Consider the following 21964-nt stretch of genomic DNA (forward strand, 5'->3'; position numbering starts at 1 on the left):
AGGGGTTAGACCAAAAATCACTAAAACGGAAGCGGTAGTAAATTTGAACCCGCCGAAATTGCTTAAACAGCTAGGGTCATTCATGGGAAGTATAAATCGTTTAGCTAAATTTATACCTAACGCAGCAAGTCTGACTGAAAAAGTAAGACCACTTCTAAAAGAAGAGAATCAAAATAAAAAGTTAGAAAAACATGAAACTACCGGTAAAAAAATTTGAGTGGGGGATGAACACACGGTAGTATTTAATGCTATAAAAGAAGCTGTGGCAAATATAACAAAAGTACATTATTACGATGCGACCCGAGAAACACGAGTTAAATGTGATGCTAGTCATGATGGGCTAGGGGCTACTTTAGAACAACAAAATGATGAAGGCCTGTGGATCCCAATTTCATTCGCATCCCAATACCTAAATGCCCAAGAAAAAAAATATTCAACAAATGAATTGGAGTTACTGGCAATTGTTTGGGCAGTAGATAGATATAAACACTAGCTTTTGGGAAAACCATTTACCATTGCAACTGACCATAAAGCACTTACAACAGCATTGGATGGTAACAAATTGAACAAGACCTACCAATCACGTTTAACCCGGTGGGTTGACCGGTTACTGCCATATCAGTTCAAAATAGTTCACATTCCGGGGAGGGACATGGGCATAGTTGATTATTTATCGCGTGATCCTTTCAATGATCCCTGGCCTGAATCAGAATTAGACGAAAAGTTTGTAGTAGCGACAATAAACTCCTTTCATGAAGCGTTCGACTGCAGGAACAGTAGGCTTAAAGAAACTGGGTCGCTCAACCGGAACGAAAACGTTCTAGAATGTTCTAGAAGGAATGCAAAGAAACAGTCATCAAGTAATGGTTGCTATAGTAACCAAAACGGTCAAAAATGAACAAAGCTCGACCGGAACGAAAGAAAACAGTTTTCACGACTGCAAAAACAGCTAAACACAGCAGCTCAACATAAACAGATCACTTTTTCGTCAAATCAACCCAACAAACATTCAGTCTCAAATAATTCAAAAATCGTAACACAACCAGTACCAGAAATTCGAAAAAAAACAGACTCAAGGATCGAGATGTCAGGAAACAGATCATACGACTGGTGGTCGGGCTCACCACAAGAATGGCGAAACGAAGAACGCGAAGAGAGTCTAATGGACCCAAAGTGGAACCGCTCACTATCCAACACAAACGAACTTTCGGAAGAGGAGGAGATCACAGAGACAGTCCAGCGTACAAGAAAAATCATTAGAGGTGACCGGAAAAACAGATATAGCTCCGACAGTGAAACACGACATGCATCACGGGTAAAATGGCAGCTTGAACCGGATCAACAAAGAGAAGCAGATCAAAGAATACTCTCATTCTGGCATCTAATAGGCGGAGAAGACAATATACGGGAAAAAGAGAACTGGTGGCACACACCCAAGAAGTCAGGGACGGCTCGGACATGAATCGAGTTAAGCATTGACTAAACCAATCGCATCGGCGGAACGGAAACTAAGTGAGGTGCAGGTAATAGAGATGGACCTGACGACTACAGAAGAGGCGGAGAGTGAAGAGGAAGTGTGCTCAATAGAACCGCCGAAGGGACTGGGAAAAACAAAACTGCCAAAGCAGCAACAAGAAGAGACCCTGGACAATTTAGCAAAACTGTTCGACAAAAGTCTACTAGCAGAATTGACCACCGAAGACACGTGGATGGACCGCCTCAGACGAGTGATAGAAAGAGGGGACAAACAAGGCTTTGAATTAATGGGACCTTATACAAACCCGTTGTGGTCACAGATGGCAGTTCAGGACGACTGCATCTTGGTGAATAACCGGCTAGCAGTCCCCGTACAACTAAGACAAGCTGTCCTAAAAAGAATACATCGAGGGCATCCAGGCCATGAGGCTATGCTGGGAGCAGCGCAATACCTGTGGTGGCCACACATGAATAAGGACATTGTGAATCTGGCAGAGGAGTGCCGTAGCTGTACCAGATATGGTAAGAATGTAAAATATCTTATTTTGAAAAATGCGTCAAAACCACTGCCACTGCTCACGCAGCCGGGACAGGAAGTACAATTAGATTACGCGGGGCCCATAGAAAATCAAAAAGGAAAAAAATCTACCTTTTAGTAGCGATAGATCGATTCTCAAAATTTCCATCAGTGAAGGTTACGAAATCTACAAGTGGGAAGTGCACAGTAAAATTCTTGAGATCATATATCGACAAGCATGGAGTTCCTGAATCAATTCGTTCGGACCAATTTTCAGGTTTTAAGGGGAAAACGTTAAAAAATTTCTGTTCGGAACTCAATATCGAGCAAAACTTTTGTCCGGTGGGGGACCACAGAGGCTGTGGTTTGGTCGAACGTACAATCCAAACTATAAAAAGAAGACTGGGGGTGATGATGCTCGAAGAAAAAAATAAATCAATCAAATTATGTCTCAGTATTATAATGAGGGATTTACGGTGGAACAAGCAGAAAACCATTCAAGTATCCCCGTTTCAAGCACATTTTGGCAGACTACCAAAAACAGAATTTAAAATTGTGAGGGATAGGTTTTTAAATGATTCTGACTATTTAGACAAACAACACTTGGAACGCTCAGCACTGACGGCTTCTCAATTGAAACGTAGAATTGACCAGTCGAGAGAACCTCAAAATAGTACGCAAGGGACAACTCAGCAGAGATATACAAGCCCACTGCACAAGCAGCAGCTAACATCGGACAGAGATAAAGAAAGGGCCAACGCTCTAAAAGAGTTGTTGGAGGCGAACTGCGACGGCAGTCAACCGGGAACAGGAGCAATCGACATCAAGGCCGGAAAAAGTAGACACCAAAAATCAGTCAAGTTCTACACCGAAACCAAAACAGCGGTCGAAATTGAAATGTATTGACTCCCACACTCCCCTAGAGGACATAGTCGACACATTCCACGATCGCAATTTAGCACCGTCCGAGTGGGGGAAGTATGCAGACCAATTGCTAAAACGAGGAGTACAGCGAGTTGCAGACAAAATCCGAGGAAATCCCCAACAAATTTCGGGAAAAGATACAACTTTCGAACCACCACAAGAATTTTCGGACGAGTCGAGTACTGAAGAGTCGTGTATCAGACGAAGCTCCAGGCAAACGAAAAACAAGGAACCGAAACGCTTTGGAGACCCGATAAAGCATTCAATTAAAGAGATATCAGAAAATCTCACAGGGGGAGGACTTCTGAAGGAAGCACTTAAGGAATACAGAAATCAACTGAGAGACTTCAAGGATCGAAGCGATATACCAATGGAATCAAAAGTAAGACGACTCGAAAGACACCTCTTCATGCGAAAATTTGGGTATGCTACACTAGACGAAGGGGTTGAATGGAACCCGAGTTGGGAAATAGAGTTGGAAGAAAACTGAGAATTCTATAAACTAAACCGTCAATTAACCCAGAGACTTTCCTATGAACTGAGTATATTGAACTCTTTTTTAAAAAATTATCCTACTTATGTTGTATAATTTATTTCTTCCACCGAGGGGGTGTGTCATACCGCTACTGCAGTAGCAGTATTTGTCTATGTATGTACAACCAACCTATGGTGCTTACTTATTACTTTTATGGTATGCTCAAGGTCATAGTGAGTGATGACATTGAGGCTAAGTGAGAGATCAGAGTTCGTAACACTGATCTAGCTCTCAGTAACAAAATAAAACAAAAGAAAAAGAAAACCTAAATTCAATATTCCTAATACAGTGTTGAATTACAACTTGTTTTCAACCGATATCGCAACGCATATCACACATATATTTAATTTTGTTTTTGCAAAATGCTGAGTGCTGACGTTAAAAGATGTACCACCAGTAGCGGTGTAGGAGAGTGGAACTACTCGACCCCCTCAGATAATCGATGCCCAGCCCGTGCAAAGGTCCCCCTTTGGTTCTATTTTACCCCCGTCCATTTTTTTAAAGGCGCCTTCAAAAGTTTGCATATTCAAAAACGTATCAAAAAAATTTAAATCATTGCCTGAATGTAACATACTCATGGAAAAAGACAATGATTTTTTTATTTGTCCTGACAAGAATATGATAGAGCTTGTTCTCCCTTTGTGGAAACCAAAACAAAAACTAGAGGCCCAGCTAAAGCTGGAAATACTTGTTTGAAAGCTTTTGAATTTGTTCTAATGATGCTAGATGAAATGAGTAATTTCAAAAACTTATTGTTGCTCTAATAAAATATGAAAATATGAGTGAAAATTTTTGTGATTTTGGAATTTTCTGCGAGACTAGTTTTTTTTTACAAAATTTAAGACGAAGCATCATATGCACGGAGGCTTCCCACAACCTGTTGCCTCTATTAAACCCTTGATATCACATTCAGCTGTTTCCGAGAAAAGTAAAAAATTTCAAAAAACGATCCAAAGTCTAAAATTTGACTTTTCCAAGGGTGATAACTTTTTAAATTTTTGGCGTAACCGCTTATGCATGGGAGCTTTGCAGAAACCGTTCTAACCATTTAAACCAAAATCTCAGATATGGAAGGCTCGTTTTCGAGAAAAGCCAAAAACTTTCAAAAAACGGTCAAAAACTCGAAACTTTGATTTCTTGGAGGGTCATAACTTTTTGTAGAAAAATTGAGCGTAATCGCTGATGCAAGGAAGCTTCCTATAACCCGTTCTACCTATTGAAAATAAAATATCAAATTATCAAAGGCTAGTTTTTAAGAAAATGTAGAAAGTGAGGTAAGGTCAAAAGAGACTAGGGGGTTATGCAGGGTTATTTGAGAAAAACTTGAGAAAAACTAACTTTTCGAAAAAAGTGAAAAAAAATTCCAATTCGTCTCAAAAAAGCGTCAGAAAAATTTTAAAAAAACCCGATCCCATACATTTTCATAAAACCTGTTTTCATGAAACAGGAACAAGAAGATTTTTCTGTAAATTCCAAAACAAGCTTTTTTCTGATGATCTTTTGAAAAAAAAGATCATGTAAATTAGTGACGGAAACAATTTGTAATAATTGTGCTAAAATCAAAATGCTTATTTACCCGGAACATATATGATGAAGTGAGTCGGAGGCCCTTTCTTACTTCCACATAGGGCAGATATGGACAGTTGGTAAGTACAACCTGTTACCACGTTCTCAATATTATGTCTCACAGTAAGGTTGGTGAAGTTTCCCTCCCTCTCACTGCACAGATTGTCATCACTAGTTAGGGAATAGTACATAGAGGAGAAGGATCCGTGCAGGACACCACTGATTCCAGAAAAGAATACGGCTCCAGAGTCAAAACCATATCGAGTTACCGAACTGTTGATGTAATCTGGAACTGAAACAAATACTAATTATAGCAAAAGTTTACATGTGAGTTAGGACCGATTTGGTTAACTCATAGAGTAATTTCGGATAGGGTACACCGTCTGCTCGTCACGCTATCTTATTTTCGGCCGGATAGATTCGTGCAACTTCTTAGTCTAATACCGATCCTAATCTTACTCTTATACTATCTAGTCTCAGGTTGTTTAACTAGTCTCTGCTAGGCTCAATAGATCTAGGGTATACTGGTTTATTGCGGCTGCTGAAGTGCTCGGGAGAGTCCAACTAATTTCTAAGTTAAATTCAAATCTCTCTGGTGCTGAAATTACAAGTAACTTCAGCACTTACAAATAAGTGGGTTGTTAGTTAGATGGATCGTGATTGGTTAATATTAAATACTTTACATTGGTAAAACATTTAATTTATCCAATCATAAAATATAGTTTAGATCAGGTTCCACCCATCCGGGTTTTACAGAGTTTTTTAGAACAGTTCTTCTGTAATTTAAGGATGGATGATGGACGTTGGTATTTGGTGAACATCATAATTTTCTTCCGCTTCTTCTTTGTTAAAGAAGTTTCAGGAAGCTGGAGTTAGGGACATAAGACGTTGTGTTCTTCTTGTGACAACGACTGAGTCTCTGCAACAAAATCAATTCTGATTTCAGAATGGTTGGCTATGTCAGGTTTTTCTGTTCTTCGGGGAGAACTTCTTTTGTGTCTGATCTAGCTTGGGAATGGCGTGGAGATTGTGCGTGGAGGGGATGCCTGGTTACTCGGATCTGTACGTACACTTGGGTCATCGAGGTGGTCATTGGTCTAGTTCAATGAAGTCCTTTTCTGCGAGGTCAAGTCGTACTCTAAATCCTTTGAGTTGTGATTGTGAGCGGCATATTGATTGTGGTTGGCCATTCTCTCTCGAGTGTAGTGGGGTCGTTTTGTCTTTAGATGTTCGTCCTTGGTGTTGTATTCTGATCTATGTATTGCATAATGTAATTTACATTTTATAAAACATTTATTAGTTTAATATTTTTTAATTATGATTTTAGTTAGTTGTTTTCACAAAAGCTTTTTGTTTTAGTTCGGTTATTTTGAAGAGTTACTCACACTTGAGTAGCTCTTATTAAAAATAGAGGTGTGGTCACAAAGCGTGGATGTAGCGCGGTGGGTTAGGCCGGCTATAGAGCATGCTCAGGACGTCCTTCCTGGTGGGTTAGGCCAGGGGTGGAAGTATGATTTCATGCGGTTTTTGTGAGGGGTCCTGTTATGTGACAACGTTTTATGTTGGGTTTGTTTTGGTTTTTCTTATGTCTTGTTGGTTATGTCCTTTTTCCAAAAATCAAATTGTTTGTGGTATGGGTTTGTCTTTCGACTTTTTTGTGTTTTATTATTTCTTTCTTAGACTTTATAATAGTCTTCAAAAGAATAAATTATCCAGTTTTAAACTGGGTTAATCCGGTTTGGGTACCGTTGGTTTCCTTTTCTTAGTCATGCTGTTATTCTATGATTTGTGGTATTTAGTAAGCTGCGTTGGTTAGTTTTGTTTAGTATATGATTCCTTTCCAACCGGGTTAAAGGAAAGTTTGAAACATGTTATTATATGTTAGAGTTGTTGAGTGTGAAAACTTGAAACTGAAATTCATTATTTTAAACAATTCTTCGTGGGCGAGCTGTGCGAGTGTGGATAGAATTTCTGTGCGAATGAATGAAAATATCAAAAGGTTAGTACTGCAATTGCATTTTATTAATTTACTGCATAGAATTTGGAAATTTACTGCTAGTTATGGGGGAATTTTAAGATACAAATTTTCATTATAATTAGATTTACTGCTTGTGGGGAAAATTTTAGAAATGAATTAACTGCATTGGTATTAAATTTATAAATTTATAAGTGTAAGAGATTAATAGAATTTTTGAAATCTGTTTGATGAAATTTGCGATTTTTATTTGTCTTTTGTGGTTTTTGTAGGTGATCGTCGGATGAAGGCTAAAAATCTAAAGAAAACATGAATAAAGTATGGTGAGTTTTTAATATTTCAATTAGTTAGTTAAGTTCATTTAATTCATACTTACCTGTTAGTCGTCGGGGAAAAAACCGTGGGGGAAGATGTCGTGAATTAGTTCTGAAGTTGTTAGTAGTTTAGCTAAGATGCGGATGATATTTTTAGTCTGAAGCAGTGGCCAAAGCAATTGAAGTGCCTTAATAGTGGTTAGTTCTTCAGTGCCAACTGCAAACTCATAAGGTGTGTTTTGGATTAGATTATATAATTTGTGATTGAATTTAGTGTTGTGGATGAATTCTAAAATTGGGATTTCTATAGGTTGTACAAACTCGTGCGGGATAAGGAAGGGTCGGGATTCTTCGGCGTTGAAGGTCTTGGTGATGGGACAGAAGATGTACATTTGGGTTATGGGGTCATAATTGCGAAGAATACCATGAAGGTTAGTATCTTTAATGCAATATGTGAAATTTAGGAAAAATGGTGAAGTGTATTTGGAATTAATGAATTGAAAACGATGGTGTGGTTGTCTAGAGGGTGTGTGTAGGTCAAAGTGATTTTGGATGAAGCGATAATAACTATATGTGTGAGTTTGTTTAGTGCGCAACATAATATCGTGTGAGCAGTGTAAGTCTCTTTCGTGTGGTGCAAGGAAATGAAAGGTTAGTGAAAATATTTGGAAGCGTTCTTTAAAACTTTCGTATGCTTGTGTGTCTGTTAGTGCTTCTGAAATAATGTGATCAAACTTTCGGTCGAAGATGTTTAGTGTGAATATATATGGTGTCTTGATGAAAAATTTCTCGGTAATTTGTGGATTAGCGAAGCGATCGTCGTCTAAGAATTGATCTTGGTTAGCTCTGATGATGTTGTGATCATAGTATTCGAGTGTATATTCGTTAGCTCTAGGTGCAGTGTGTGTTTTTAGTGATTTTTTATATCCAACGTAAGTAAATTGTCTAGCGGTTAGTGGTGTAGTGAGTCGATATAGCATGTCCGTATTTCGCTCTATATCGATGTGAGTGTTAGATAAAGGTAAGCAAAGAGGGTTAGTAAAATGATAATATGAGGTCCAAGAGAGAGTGGGCATTAAAACGTATTCATCGACAAAGTTGCGTGTTTCGTTAGTGTCGTGGGGGGTGTTTAAGGTGTATTGTGGGAATGAGGGTAAGGTGATGGCTAAAAATTCTTTTGTGTTAGTATGCTTGGGGTGGTTGATGTATTCACGGGCTGTTCCTGGTTTTGCTGGGAAAGGATGGTTGGGGAACTTTCTTTTAAAAGTGCGGTAAGCTCTATTAGTGTTGAGTGAGGATTCAGTTGATGTGGATGATGGTGCTAATGATTCAGTATAATTTGAAGAGGGTGTAGGGGTAGGGGGGTTGGATGAATTTATTGTGGAGGAGATTTGGTTTATGGTTGGGGTATTAAGGTGGTAGGGTTGTTGTTGAAGGGTAATAAAATTATCTAGCTCTGGGGAGATTCGGGGGGTGTCTGGAGAATGAGATGATTGGTCAGAATGGTATGAGGAGTAGGTTGGGGTAACTTGGGAAGCATAAGAGGGTGTGGGAGTGATTGGGTCAGGGTTATTGGATAATATGGGTTGAAAAGGGGGTTGAGAAAAATTAGAAGAGTTATGAAAATTATTGGATGGGGATGGTTCTGAGTCGGCAAATTCATCGGGGGTTTCAATATTCGGGTTATTGAGTTGTGAGATGGAATATAAAACTGAGATGTGTGAATTAGTATCGGAATTCATGCTTGATGTTACATTACTAGGTGGAAAATCGGGTGGCGGAAAAGCAAAAAGTGGTATTATTGGGATTGGAGAGGTAAGATTGGTTGGGTGGGAATTTGATCGGTGTAGTGATCCAAGTTGGCGGCTCATCGTGGGCTAAAAAAATGATTATTTTGAGACTGAAAAGCGGTGGTATGGGGTTGTTCAATAATTTGTTCATAAGTATTATCATCTTGTGACTGGTGTGTCATTATATGTTGGATGGGACTTTGTGATGTGGTGAGTCGAAAATTTGGATTATGTGTGATGGCTAAATTTCGAAAATTTCGTGGGACTAGGGATAGTGGATGGTTATTTGGTAAGGGTGGTAATTGTGGTGCCGTTGGCGTTATGTCTACATTGTTATGTTCTTCGTCGTATGTATTTTGTCGTGTTGCTATTTTTGTGTTATATTCTTTTATTTGTGCGTCTAAAAGAATTTTGTTTATAGATGTAGAAAAGATTCCAAAAAATCCTGCAAAGAGTATGCGTGCTACGCTTGCTTGTCTGTTTACTTGTGTGTGTATAGCACATGTGTTATAGATTCCTTTTAAAAGTGAGAAAAGAAATCCAATAAAGTTAAACATTGCGTATAAAATAGTCAATTTTTCTAAGATGTAGTAGGGCCATCCTAGAAAATCGAGGATCTCATTTTTGAGTGTAACAAAGCTAAAAATGTTAATTGGTGATATATCTTGGGGACGGTATTTTTCACCGTTTAGATATATATAATCTTTAATGTCTTTAAAATATCCGCTATAGTCTTGCGTGTAGATATCGGCAAATCCTGCGGTTTCTGAAAGTTTGCGTAAATTTTGGTCTATTGATTGTCTTTGTATAGTGTCCATTTGTGTTAATAATTCTTGGAATTGTTGTGTTCTAATGTGATGTTGAATATCTGATTTTGAATAGATTCCTATTGATTGTAAGTCTATATTTGGGTTTCGAGCAATAGCGCGAATGCTTTCTGGTGAAAATTTTTTGAGTGATTGCATTAATGTGGGATATGGAGTGAGAAGATAATATTTATTTTCATCAGGGTTTAGTTGTACTACATTGTGGCTATTTTCTGATCCACATGGGACTGCGGTATCCCAGAAATAGGTTCTTCGTGAAAGTGTATCCACGAAATGTACTTTATTCTTATAAAAGATAGGGATTCTTTTATAACATCGTTTATCTTCAAAAACGTATAGTGGTGATACTTTTTTAGTACAAGTATAAAACCATAAGATGTTTCCTTCATAGTCTAAAAAATTTGATCTATTTCCAGATAATAAGTATCCCGCATAGGGTATTTTTAATACTGCTAGTGCAAGTGATTGTAATATTTGTGTTCATTCTAATTCGCATAGTTGGTGTAGTGTTTCTAATTCGGAGAGTGACATTTCTTGAAAAATTCGGCTAATTGTATAATCTAGTTTCATATCTAAATGAATATCATAGTGGATATTACCGAAATATGTAGTATTCATTAGTGATAATTCTTGTAAGCGTGTGCTTCTGGTGTCATGGGGTTTTAGATGTCCACCAGGTTGTCCGTTGCTTTTTTCAAAATTAACTGGTATATAGGATGTTCCTTCGTTTAGAGGATGACCTGTGGCATATGGGTCGATTTTTACTTTTCCAGTGGTCATGTCGAATCCTTTTTCGTATTCAACTAATATTTCAGAGTATTGTGTTCTGTGAAGTGGATTCCTGTATTTACATGCAAGTTCTGTTTCTTGATATATTTGAAAACGTGTCAATTTATTTTCTATATTGTCTATGTTTCTAAAATTAGAACTTAGTTTTCGTGATGGATGGACTTGTTCATATGGAATTGATTGTATAAAATATTTTTCGTGAAATTTTATCATACGAGCGTGTATTTTTGCTACTTGAAATGTTGTACATGTATCTTCGGGGAACCAAACAATTGTTGCTTGTGTTCTCGTTGTAGGGTCGCAATAACCTTGATCATTTTTACAAGGTAATCGGATTCCTTGATAGATCATTGTATTATCTGATAAATCTCGTGTTAGTTGTATTTTTTCGAGTTGTATTTTCCAATCAAAAAACATTATTTCTTGGTATCCTTTATTTTTTGTGTCTGCTTTGCAGTTTGATGGGTCATTTATACCAATGTGTGGTATCCAATGTTTATCGTGTAGGTCATAGGTTAATCGTCCGTGTGCGCCGTTATACGGGTATTTTTCGTCTAGTTTTATATGTCCTTGGTGTCTTTCAAGTTGTGATTGATGTACAGAGTCTGGAAAAACTTGAAAATTAACTAACTTTCTAGCGGAGTTTTTATTTTGTGTGATGTTTAGTCTAAGTAATTCATTTTTACAATCGTCGGGATTGAGATGTAAAAGACGTTCTATATTACTTTGATAGAATGATTCATGGTCAAGTCGGTTTTTGTTTCCATTCGAGACTTGTGAACAATGTACTTTCTTTTCGGAAAATGTTGCTGTGAATTTATAACCTGTAACTGTTGTTGCTCGGGCTTTTGAATAGAGTGTTGCTATTACATCTGTGGTTTCTATAGCTTGTGGTTCTGTTTCACATTGTGATACTTGATTTATTGCATATTTATGTAGTGTTTTTTGTTCATTTTCTTCACAATCGTAATGTGTTACTAGTAAATCTTGTGGTCCTGTACGAGGGGAAGGGTTTATGTTTTGATTTGAGATTACTAGAAAAAGGAGTTGGAGAAAAATTAATAATTTTAGAATATACATGTGTATGATAATCCTGAGTATGGATTATAAAATGTAATGTAGCCAATTGTGTTTTTGGTATATCTGTCGTATTTGTATATTACTTCAGTAGTTATAAACGGTGGTGGTAGTGATTGAGCTGTTATGTTAGGTGGATTTAATGGGTAGGGATGTTGGGTAATATTATTTAACTTAACTGTTATTTCAAACTTTAATTGTAAACTGTTTTGTTGGAGTATTTGAATATTGTGATCACGGATATCGTTGTGAATATCTTGGCGATATTGTAATCTATTAAGTGCCCAGTTATGAAGGCGGTTACTTTCTTGATGTTGTCCAAATAGTGGTGGAGGTGCTGTAAATGTATTCCAATCTAGTCTTAAAGGAATATTTATTGATGATTGTTCTCGATATCTGGCGTCGAGATTATTTGGAAAATTTAAGTTAAAGGGTGGTGGTGAAAACTGGCTTATTGATGGTGTTGATGGTAGTGATAATGTTTCTGGTAGTGATGAGGATGTTGTTGTATCCGTAGAAATATCTATGGGGTCATTGACTAAATTTGGTTCACCTTGTGTAAATGAATGTGTAGTCCAATATGGAAATCGTGATGTTTGGTTTGTGGGGTTGAAAGGATTTTCACGTATTTGCTCAGATGTTGGTGTTGAACCTAAGTAATCTGATGGTAGGCTTGAGGTGCTACGTTGTGAAAGAAGCGTAGGGGTTTCTGGTAATATACCAATGGGGTTTTCTGGAGTGTTTTGTGATGGTGATTGAGGTATATCAAAATGAACTCGGGGAGTTTGAAAATTTCTGTTTCGTCGAGGATGTATAATTTGTCTATTTATTTCAACTGTATTTTGGTTTTGACTAGGATTTCTTATTCTACTTAGTTCTTGTGGTAGTGTTGGGTATAGGTTATATGTTGGTTCGCTTAGAGGTGCTTGTCGTTGAACTGGTTCTAGTGGTTCTGATAAACGAGCATGTCGTTCTTCAAAAGTGTATGGATTGTCTTGAAAAGAAATTCGTGTAGATGTTTGAGGATTTTGAGTAGTTGAAGGTGGTGTTTGGTTATCTTGGGATGATGTCGGTGAAGACTGATTCTGTGACTGTTGGGTAGCAATTTTTGATGGATTTTTGAATTGTTACTTTAGTGGGAAGGTTTATGTTTATTATAATATTCTTCCAAAAAAAGAATTAGAAGGATTGTTGCTAGGGCAAATGTGAAGATTGCTTTCTTTATACATTTACATATTGTCAAAATGAGGGATGATAAAAATGTTATGAAAATTACAAACAATAAAAAAATATCGGTTCTACTGAAAATTGTTCGTATCATTTAGACAAGTTATATGACTCGTACCTGTGGATGTAATCAAGGGTTTTGGAAAGTTGGAGGAATAGTTCGAGTATAGTGTAGAAAATTAAAAAAATGTTACAAAAAATGATTAGGATTATTAGAAAAGATTCAAGTATATCAAAAAGAAATATTATAAAGGTTTCAAGTATTGTAAAAAAATGTTTAAGATTTATGAGTATTTGAGTAACTGATTGAGAGAAGAGCATTTAAGAAATGATCTCTTGGTCGAATATTTTTTGCTGTTTGAGGCGATTTTCTAGTGTGGTCGGATTATTTATTAGTTTTTTGACAAGTGGGTTGAGTTTTGTAAAAAATTGTTGGGGGCAATTTTCATGGTGACTGGGAGGTCGTCTTTTTCTTTATTTTTGTTTGTCAAATGATCCGGGGTATGGTGAGATTTTTATACTTTAGGCTAATTAAAATGTTCATTTTGTTACTTTAGGCTAAGTTAACAAATTTGCTTTGGGGGTATTCGTGGTCTGAGTTGGGGAAATATTGTTGATCTTTGGTTTATTAGATAAGGGAGGGGTACGGTATTATGGTGATATTTATTTTAGTTGTCAAGTTGGAGTGGTTTGCTTATTTTTGACCTGGAGGTCGTAAAGTTATAGTTATAGATGTGCCTGGAGTTCTATATGATTCGTCTAATTGGTCTTAGTTTGAGTTAGAGAAAGTGACGGATTGGATGAATCCTATTGGTCTATTTTGAACTAGAATTATTACGTACTTGTCAGCATGTTATTTTGAAAAATGTAAATGAAAAATGTTTCGAAGGTTTCAAGATAGTGAAGTATAATGTTAAAATTACTTTTGAAATTCCACTTTCTTTAAAATTTTAGATTGGGGGATGAATATTTTATAGTTTTTTCGTGGTTGATTTCGGAGTCTTGTTGTTTTTCTATTTTCTGATTTGTCAATTTGTTCTTGGGGTATTATTTGTTCGGTCATTTTTCTATTTTTTCTTTGTTTTGGGGATTCTTTATGGTTTTGTGTATTGTTTTTGGTGGCGGTTGGTTTTGTGTTTTGATTTTCGGTGGGGTTATCATTTTGTTCTGTGTTTTTCAGATGTGGTTCATTTTGAATGATTTTTAATCCTGTGAAAGAATATAATTGAGTTAATTCGCGGAGTGCGTATTCTTTTGGGTAATAAGGTAATAGGTTGTTTCGATGTTGAACGATTTCTTTTTTGTTTGAGTCGGTAATTTTATATGTGACATCAGTGGGTTTTGCAATTATTTGGTATGGTCCTTTTCGAAGGGGTTGTAATTTTTTAGAAATTCCTTTTTGAGTATTAAAATTAGGTATTAAAACAAATGTTCCAATTTTTAATTCGGAGGCTGGTGTAAAACGTGAATTGATTTGTTCATTAATGTTTTGTCTTTGTAATAACTTTTTTGTTATTTTTTGATAAATTTCATTGTGTTTTTTATCTCTATTTAGAATCCATTCGGTGTGTGTACCGGAGGCTAGTTTAAGAATTTGTGGGTGATGAAAATGATCTTCATCGTGTGTATGTAAAGGTAGGTTATAACAAATTGAGTCTTTATTTGGTTGACAATAACCTGGTGCGTTTTTATGAGAATTTGCTGTAAACATTATTGGTTTGCGTGGCTTTTGGTTAAAAACCATTTCATATGGTGACATTCCTAAAGTTGTCGTTATTTGTGAATTATATGCTAAGGGAAATAATTTTACATCTGCTGACCATTCGGTATATTTTGTATCATTTCCGTTGATGATACATCTAAGATATTCTTGTAATGAACGGTTCATACCTTCGACTAAGCCGTTTGTCCAAGGTGCATGAGATGTACGTGGTTTGTGTTTAATGTTATATAAATGACATAGTGTGATAATTTCATTATTTATGAATTCTGTACCGTTGTCTGTAACTAAAATTTCTGGTAGTCCGAATTTTACTATCCAGTGTTCATAGAGTGTTGTGTAAGCGTAATAAGCGTTACAATGTGGTACTGGGTTAAGTGCTACATAATGTGTAAATGCGTCAACAATTACCATAATGTAGGAGTTTCCTTCTGATGAGGGTGAAATTGGTCCTTTAGTATCAAATGAGATACGATGATTAAAGTACAAACTTTGTCCTTTAAAATCTTGTTTTTGTGCTATTTGTTTTTGATTTGGGTAAGGTTTATTTAGTTGACATACTATACAGTCATTGCATAGTACTTTTATCCAAATTGGTGCATTTGGGAAATAAAAGTTTTGTATAAAATTTGAATATGTTTTTTCTGATCCAGAGTGTCCTTTAATATTTTGTGTATGTGAAATATTAAAAGCTATAAGAATCATACTTAAAGGGAGACATGGAACTGTAGATTCATTCAGGTTATACTCTAAAAGGTCTGTATTTTCGTTAATTGTTGTGTTGTTAAATTTGCGAAAGTATCGGAGGAGTGTTTTGTTTCCTAGAATGGTTGAATCTGCTTTGATATGTTTAGTTTTATATTTGTGCCATGATTTCAGTTGTCGAATTACTGGGTCAAGGTTTTGATATTGTTTCAGTGTTGAAATTGTAATTATTTCTGTTGGGGGGAGAAAAATGTTTTCAATTTCGAATTTAGATAAGGGTATTGTATCAAGTGGGTCGTGAAGGTCAAAAACTTGATTTATTGTGTATTTTGAATCATTTGTTTGTGGTCCTGATAAATTTATTTTATCAGTTAAATCTTCTTTTTCAATTAGTGGAAAATGGTCTTTCTTAGGCGGGTGTTGTTTTGTTCGTTTTTGTTGGGTGTTATTTTTTATCCATTGAGAATATGGGATTGGTTTGAAAGTTGATGTTCCAAGTAAATCAACTTCATAATGATTATTTTGACAATCTAAATAAAGTGGGAAATGTTGTAAACTATTTATTTGTGATTGTTCAATATCAGTTTTTACTGCATATTTGCATTCCAATCGGGGTGATGTTTCGTTTTCTGCAAGGTAGAATTTTATGTTTTTGGGTATTTCAACTGTTGTTTTTCGTGTAAGTAATTCAGGTGGTGTATTTCGACTTAAGGTGTCTGGTAATGCAAGATTTTTTCCTGCAGTCCAAACTATATGTAAGTTTGGAAATTTCATTAGAATTAGTTGAAATCTGTAAACTCGGTGGTTTGGGTTAGATTTTTGTGTAAAGAGAAAGATGATTGGTTTATGGTCTGTGAATAGAACTGTTGGATGTTTTGATCCAAGTATCAGAAATTCATATTCTGTCAGTGTATATATTATGGCTGTACATTCTCTCATTAGAGTTGAGAGTCGTAGCTCTGCTTGAGTGAATAATCGAGAATTTGCTGATATGAGGTTCATTTTATTTGTACCATTATGTGATTGTAATAGTGCTGCACCGATGCCAAAGTTCGAAGCATCGCACATTGCATAAAATGGTTGATTTGAATCTGGAATTGTGTTTGAAATTTGTTCAGTTAAAAGTTTCTTTACTTCTTCAAATCGTGTTTGATGTTCTGTGTTCCATTCAAAATTATTTTGTTGTCTAAGGATGTTATAAAATGGTCGTAGATATAATTGCATTTTATAAACATATTTACTTAAAAAGTTTAACATTCCAAGAAATTCTCGGATTTTCTTTTTATTTGTTGGTGGTTGAAGTTTTTGAATAGCGTCAATGCGTGATTTCAATGGAGTGATTGTTTTTCTTTCTATATTATGTCCTAAGAATTTAACTCTTGTCAAAAAGAAGTGTGATTTATCGGGGGCGGCCTTCAGATTTTCGTTCTGAAGTATTTGGTGATATTTTTCTAAAACATTGAACATCTCGTCTTTTGTTTGTGATTGCATAAAAACATCGTCTAAATAGGTGATTGCGTTTTTCTTGAGTATTAGTGGTCTAAAAATTTTGCTCATAAAAGCTGAAAATGCTGCTGGTCCTATGGATATTCCATAGAATAAGCGGTTGAATTCATATTGTTGGTTTCCGATAACAAATTGTGTTAAACGTCGTGATTGTTCATCTAGTGGCATTTGATTGTATGCACTATTCATATCGGCGGTTGTAAAGTATTTGCCGTTTATTTTTGTTAAAATAACTTGTATTGGTTCAATGGGCCAATTACATTTTGATTCATCTATGAGTGAATTGAGGTATCTAGCATCGAGAACGATTTTTAATGATTCTCCTTTAGCTAGAATGATAACGGGGTTGATAAATGTGTTGCCTTTTGGTTGTTCTTCTTTATTAACTGGTGATATAATGTTGTATTGTTCTAAAATATCGAGTAATCTGTTCACTTTATCATGTAAGTGAATTGGTACTTTACTTGCTCTCTGTTTTTTGAAAACTGCGTCTGGTTTTAACGGGAGATGTAGTGATGAACTGATTTTGCCAACATCGAATTTTGATGTTGCATAGACTGATGAATATTTAATTAGCTGTTTGGCTAATTTTTCGAATTCGTCTTGTGTTATTTGTGAATGTTGGAAATTAAACATTGTTAAAAATTTCTGTTGGTCCTCTGTGTAGTTACTTATGTTGAATGTAGGTTTGAAATATGGAGTTTTTGTGAAATAATCCGTATTTCTGTTTTCGTTACTTATTATATTATTTATAGATAATTCTTCATTAAGAATTGTAGATTGGCAAATATCTAGTAATTGGAGTATATTATTTACGCGATAGGCTTTTTCGTGTATTGGTGATATTGTAGCGTTGGTTTCACAATATCCTAAAAGTCCTAAAGGTAATGTTACTTGGTAAGGTGTGTTATTATAGACATGTAAGGAAATGATATCGGAATTCGAATTTTTCAAATATTTTATGGATGAGATTGTGATTTTGAAAAATTTGTGAATAGGTTTGAATTCAAATTCTGACATATAAAATTTTTGTTTGTTTTGTTCTTTATCATATTGGTGAACTTGTTTGATTGAAAAATTATAGATATTTCCTGATAGTGGTTTTAGGTGTTTTCTTTGTTGGTTAAATATCGGGTAGAATTTTGAAAAGAATGGTGGTTGTTTATTTAATCTTTGAAAAAATGTTAAGGATGTTTCTTTTGTTTTTGTATATTTATCTTTGATTAATATTTTACTATTTAGTATGTTAATTGTTGGTATATACTTCGAAATAAATGGTATTCCAATGATATTATATTTAATGTCAGTGATATGGAATATTTGTTTAAATGGCTTATTTAAAATTTTGCTTTGCTCCATTGTTCTGGTGGGGAGGAGAAATAATTGGATTTTTCCGTAGTTTATCAATGTTGATCCTTGTGCTGTTGCTAACTTACTGGAGGTTTCAAGAGGTGTTAGCTTTGAGTGTAAAGTTTTTATTTCATTCCATGTGGGGATGTTTATTATGTTTGATTCTGCTCCTGAATCAATTAAAAAATCTATTTCAAGGTCTGGTGGTTGAAATTCTTTATTTCTTGGGCTTTCTAAGAGAAATGGTATGGTCCAAATTTTTTCTTTGGGTTGTTCTTTTTGTATATTTTGATAAATGTGGTTTGTATTCAAGCATTTTGTTTTGGTATTTTTATTGGTTTGATTTGTAGTGTTAATCTCATTTGTTTCTTGTGTCGTTGGTGTGGAATTTATGGGTGTAGTGTAATAATTTTGAAGAAATTCTGATTGATTTTCATATATGTGTGATGGAAAGGGTTGTTCATATATGACAGATTCATAGTCATTTTCGACTTTTATCATATTGATAGAAAGAGTGTTTTCAGTATCACTTTCTGAATCTGATGATGTACAGTTTATTTGATTGAGTTGTAACGTATCAGTTACTGTGTCATCAATACCTGGAGGGTCTGATGTTGTTTCTGGGTTAGATTGTACTTGATTGATTTGTCTTTGATGTTTAGGTGTACTACTTCTGTGGCGATTATTAGAATTATTATAGTTATTATTATTCCGGTGTGGTGATTGGGAATAATTTCTATAACGATTATTATAACTTGAGTGTCGATTTTGTGAATTATTTCGCGATCTGTTTTGGTAATTATTGTTTGGTCTGTTATAGTTCGATTTATTATATGAGTTATTCCTTGATTGACTGTTCGGGTAATTCTGGTTTCGGTTGTTTGAATAACTTCTATTTCGATTATAGGAGTAGTTTCTATTCCTATTGTATGATGAATTTCGTGATTGGTTGTTTGAATAGTAGTTACTTCTTGATTGGGAATTAGATCTAGAAACAAATCGTTGTGTATTTGAATTTGATCTGGAGTAGTTATTTCGACTATTTGGTCTATTGTAGTGATTTTGTGATGAATTATACGTGTTTCTTCGTTCTGGTGATCTTCCTCTATAACTTGAGTTATATGGTGATTGATTTCTTGTATAGTTTGTATTGTTCGGGAGTGGTTTTCCTGAACTGTTGTTGCTGTGGACTGTTTTGTTCGGTAGATTTTGATCTTTTTTCATGTATTGATAGAATGATTTATTTGGTTCTTTATATTTTTGAGGTTTATTTTGATTGTCTTGCTGTTTTTGTCTACATTCAGAAATACTGTGTCCGTATCGTCGGCAATAATTACACCATTTTTTGAAAGATGGTTTGCCTTTGAAGTTTGGGTTCTTTTCGTAAATATTGAGTATTTCAGTGATTTTTTCAACGAGGTCTGTTTCTGATTCCTGTATATTATTAATATTAGTGGGAGTCGTTTCAATTTTGTTAACGTATTGTAATTTCAGATTTTCCGTTTCTTCTAGTTTCATCGTGATTTCTGCTTGTTCTAATTTGTCTACTAGTTTTCGAAAATCTAAATCGGGTTCTCGAATTGAAGAAGGATGGGATGCTCTCTTTTTTATTGCTATTTTCCTTAATTGTGGTGTTAAGGTCATCATTAAGATTTCTGTCATCTTTGTGTTTTTATAGTCGTGTGTATTTAACGAATATGCTTTTCGAACTAGTGTTTCGATTCGTACTGCTATTTGCTTGATGGTTTCGTTTGGTAATCTGCGAATTTCATTACATAAAACTCTTTGTTGTTGTTTGTTTCTTTCGGAGTCAAACATTTTTGAAAATTCCTGTGTAAACCTTTTCCAGTTTGATTTTATTTCTAGAGGTAGTACTGAAAACCATTTTTGGGCTGCGCCATCTAAGGTTGTTTGTATTAACGCTGTGCGTCGATGTATCCAGTTTTGATGTAGTGGCGTATTAATTGGTTCAGGTCCAATATTTAAAATCAGGTTTGCTGTTACTGCATTTAAATAATCTTCTACAGAGTATTCAGGGTCTGTTCCTGTGAAAACCATTAAAGGTTTGTTTGATGTTATTGATGATCCACCCATAAGGTATGGATTCATTGTCATTTGTAATGATTCTGCTGCATTTGGCATTTGAGAAAAATTCGAAAGTTGGTTTCTTGTTATTTCATGTTGTTGGAGATAATATGGGAGTGGTATTTCATTTTGCATTTGTGATGCTTGATACGAGTGTGCAGTCATTGGATTTTGTTGTTGAATTGGTTGAAGGATTGTGTATTAATTAAATTTTGTTGTTGAATTGGTTGTTGATGTTGTGCATCTATTGGTTGTGGAGAAAAATTTCTATGATTTGTACGTGTTCTCTGTATTCCTTGTCTACGATATTCTTGAGTATTTGGTGCAAATATATCTGGTTGTAAGAAATCATCATCTGAGGATAAATAATCCATTTGATAAGATGTCTGTTTTTTATTTTTATTTTGTTGAAAAAATGGGTAATTTTCACTGTGATCCTGTGGGGGATTTGTTTGGAAATTTATTGAATTAGGTTGGGTCATTGGGTTATCCCAATTTCGAGATCTTGTATATTGGTTAAAATTTCTTTGTGGTTGGTTATATGTTTTTGATGGATGTGTATAATTATAATTATGGTCTGCAAAGTTGTTTCTAGTGAATGTTTTGCGTGTTTTTGATGGTATTGTCATGGGTCTGTATGTTTGGTAATCCATATGTGAATATTTAGGGGCAACCGAAGGTTTAACGGTTGATTGTAAGGTTACCTGTGTTTGTGAAGGATTTGTATTTCTTGGTGTTGTTAAATTTGGGCGTATTGGTGAAATACTTTGTTGTGTAGTTGTTGTGTGTACAATTTCTTCATTTATGAAGTGTGATGGTGTCTGGATATCTTGTTGAGTAAGATTCCTAGTTCCATTGAGGTTTTCATTGTGTATAACTGTAGAGTTTAAACTATTATTTTGTGTATCGGGTAAAAATGTATTATAGTTTAATGGTGTCGCATCAATGGTTAATGGTATTACTTTTACATAATCTCTTATGTAAGATATCGTACTTATTGCTTGACTTGAGATTGATTGTGGGAAGCTTATAAATGCGGGATGAGACCATTCGGGGTCCCAAACATAATCTGATTGTTCTGTGATAGCGGTATCATCGTTCGAGTTTTGGGGTCTAAAATTTTTTCTTGCTTGTGCAATTAAATCAATATTGTGTGTGAAATAATCTATTATGAACCATGCCAAAATTTTTTGTAGATCGTGTTTTGTATGTTGTGAAACGTCGTCTTTTGTGAAATTTTCTTTAATGATGTTTAAATAACTAGAGAGTAGTGTGATTTCATGTCGTACTCTTAAATGTTTAGATGTTTCTGTCGGTGAGACATTTGTTATTGGGATTTCGTTTTCTAATATCGAAATATAACTATATATTATTGCGAAAACTTCATTGGTGAATATGGAGTTTGCTCTTTGTGAGTTATGATATTGGATGCTTTTTATATATTCTGAAAAAACTTTTGAAAATTCTAAATCAAGATCGTCTGTTTGAATTGTATATTTTCTATTATTATGGTTTGGTGAGGTGAATTCTATGGAATAGATTCCATACTGTTGTGTTATGTTGCATATATCTTTTAAGTAG

General features: G+C 35.0%; 1 protein-coding gene across 1 annotated transcript in view; it reads right to left on the minus strand.

The window, feature by feature from the left end:
* Nucleotides 1-21964, minus strand: part of LOC134852916 (uncharacterized) — a 191936-nt gene that overhangs the window by 23427 nt on the left and 146545 nt on the right. Inside the window, exon 8 of the mRNA XM_063868781.1 lies at nt 5029-5310. Coding sequence (XP_063724851.1) covers nt 5029-5310 — 282 coding nt within the window. The remainder of the gene's footprint in view (nt 1-5028; nt 5311-21964) is intronic.

The sequence above is a fragment of the Symsagittifera roscoffensis genome, chromosome 8 (assembly GCF_963678635.1).
Source record: "Symsagittifera roscoffensis chromosome 8, txSymRosc1.1, whole genome shotgun sequence".
NCBI lineage: Eukaryota > Metazoa > Xenacoelomorpha > Acoela > Convolutidae > Symsagittifera > Symsagittifera roscoffensis.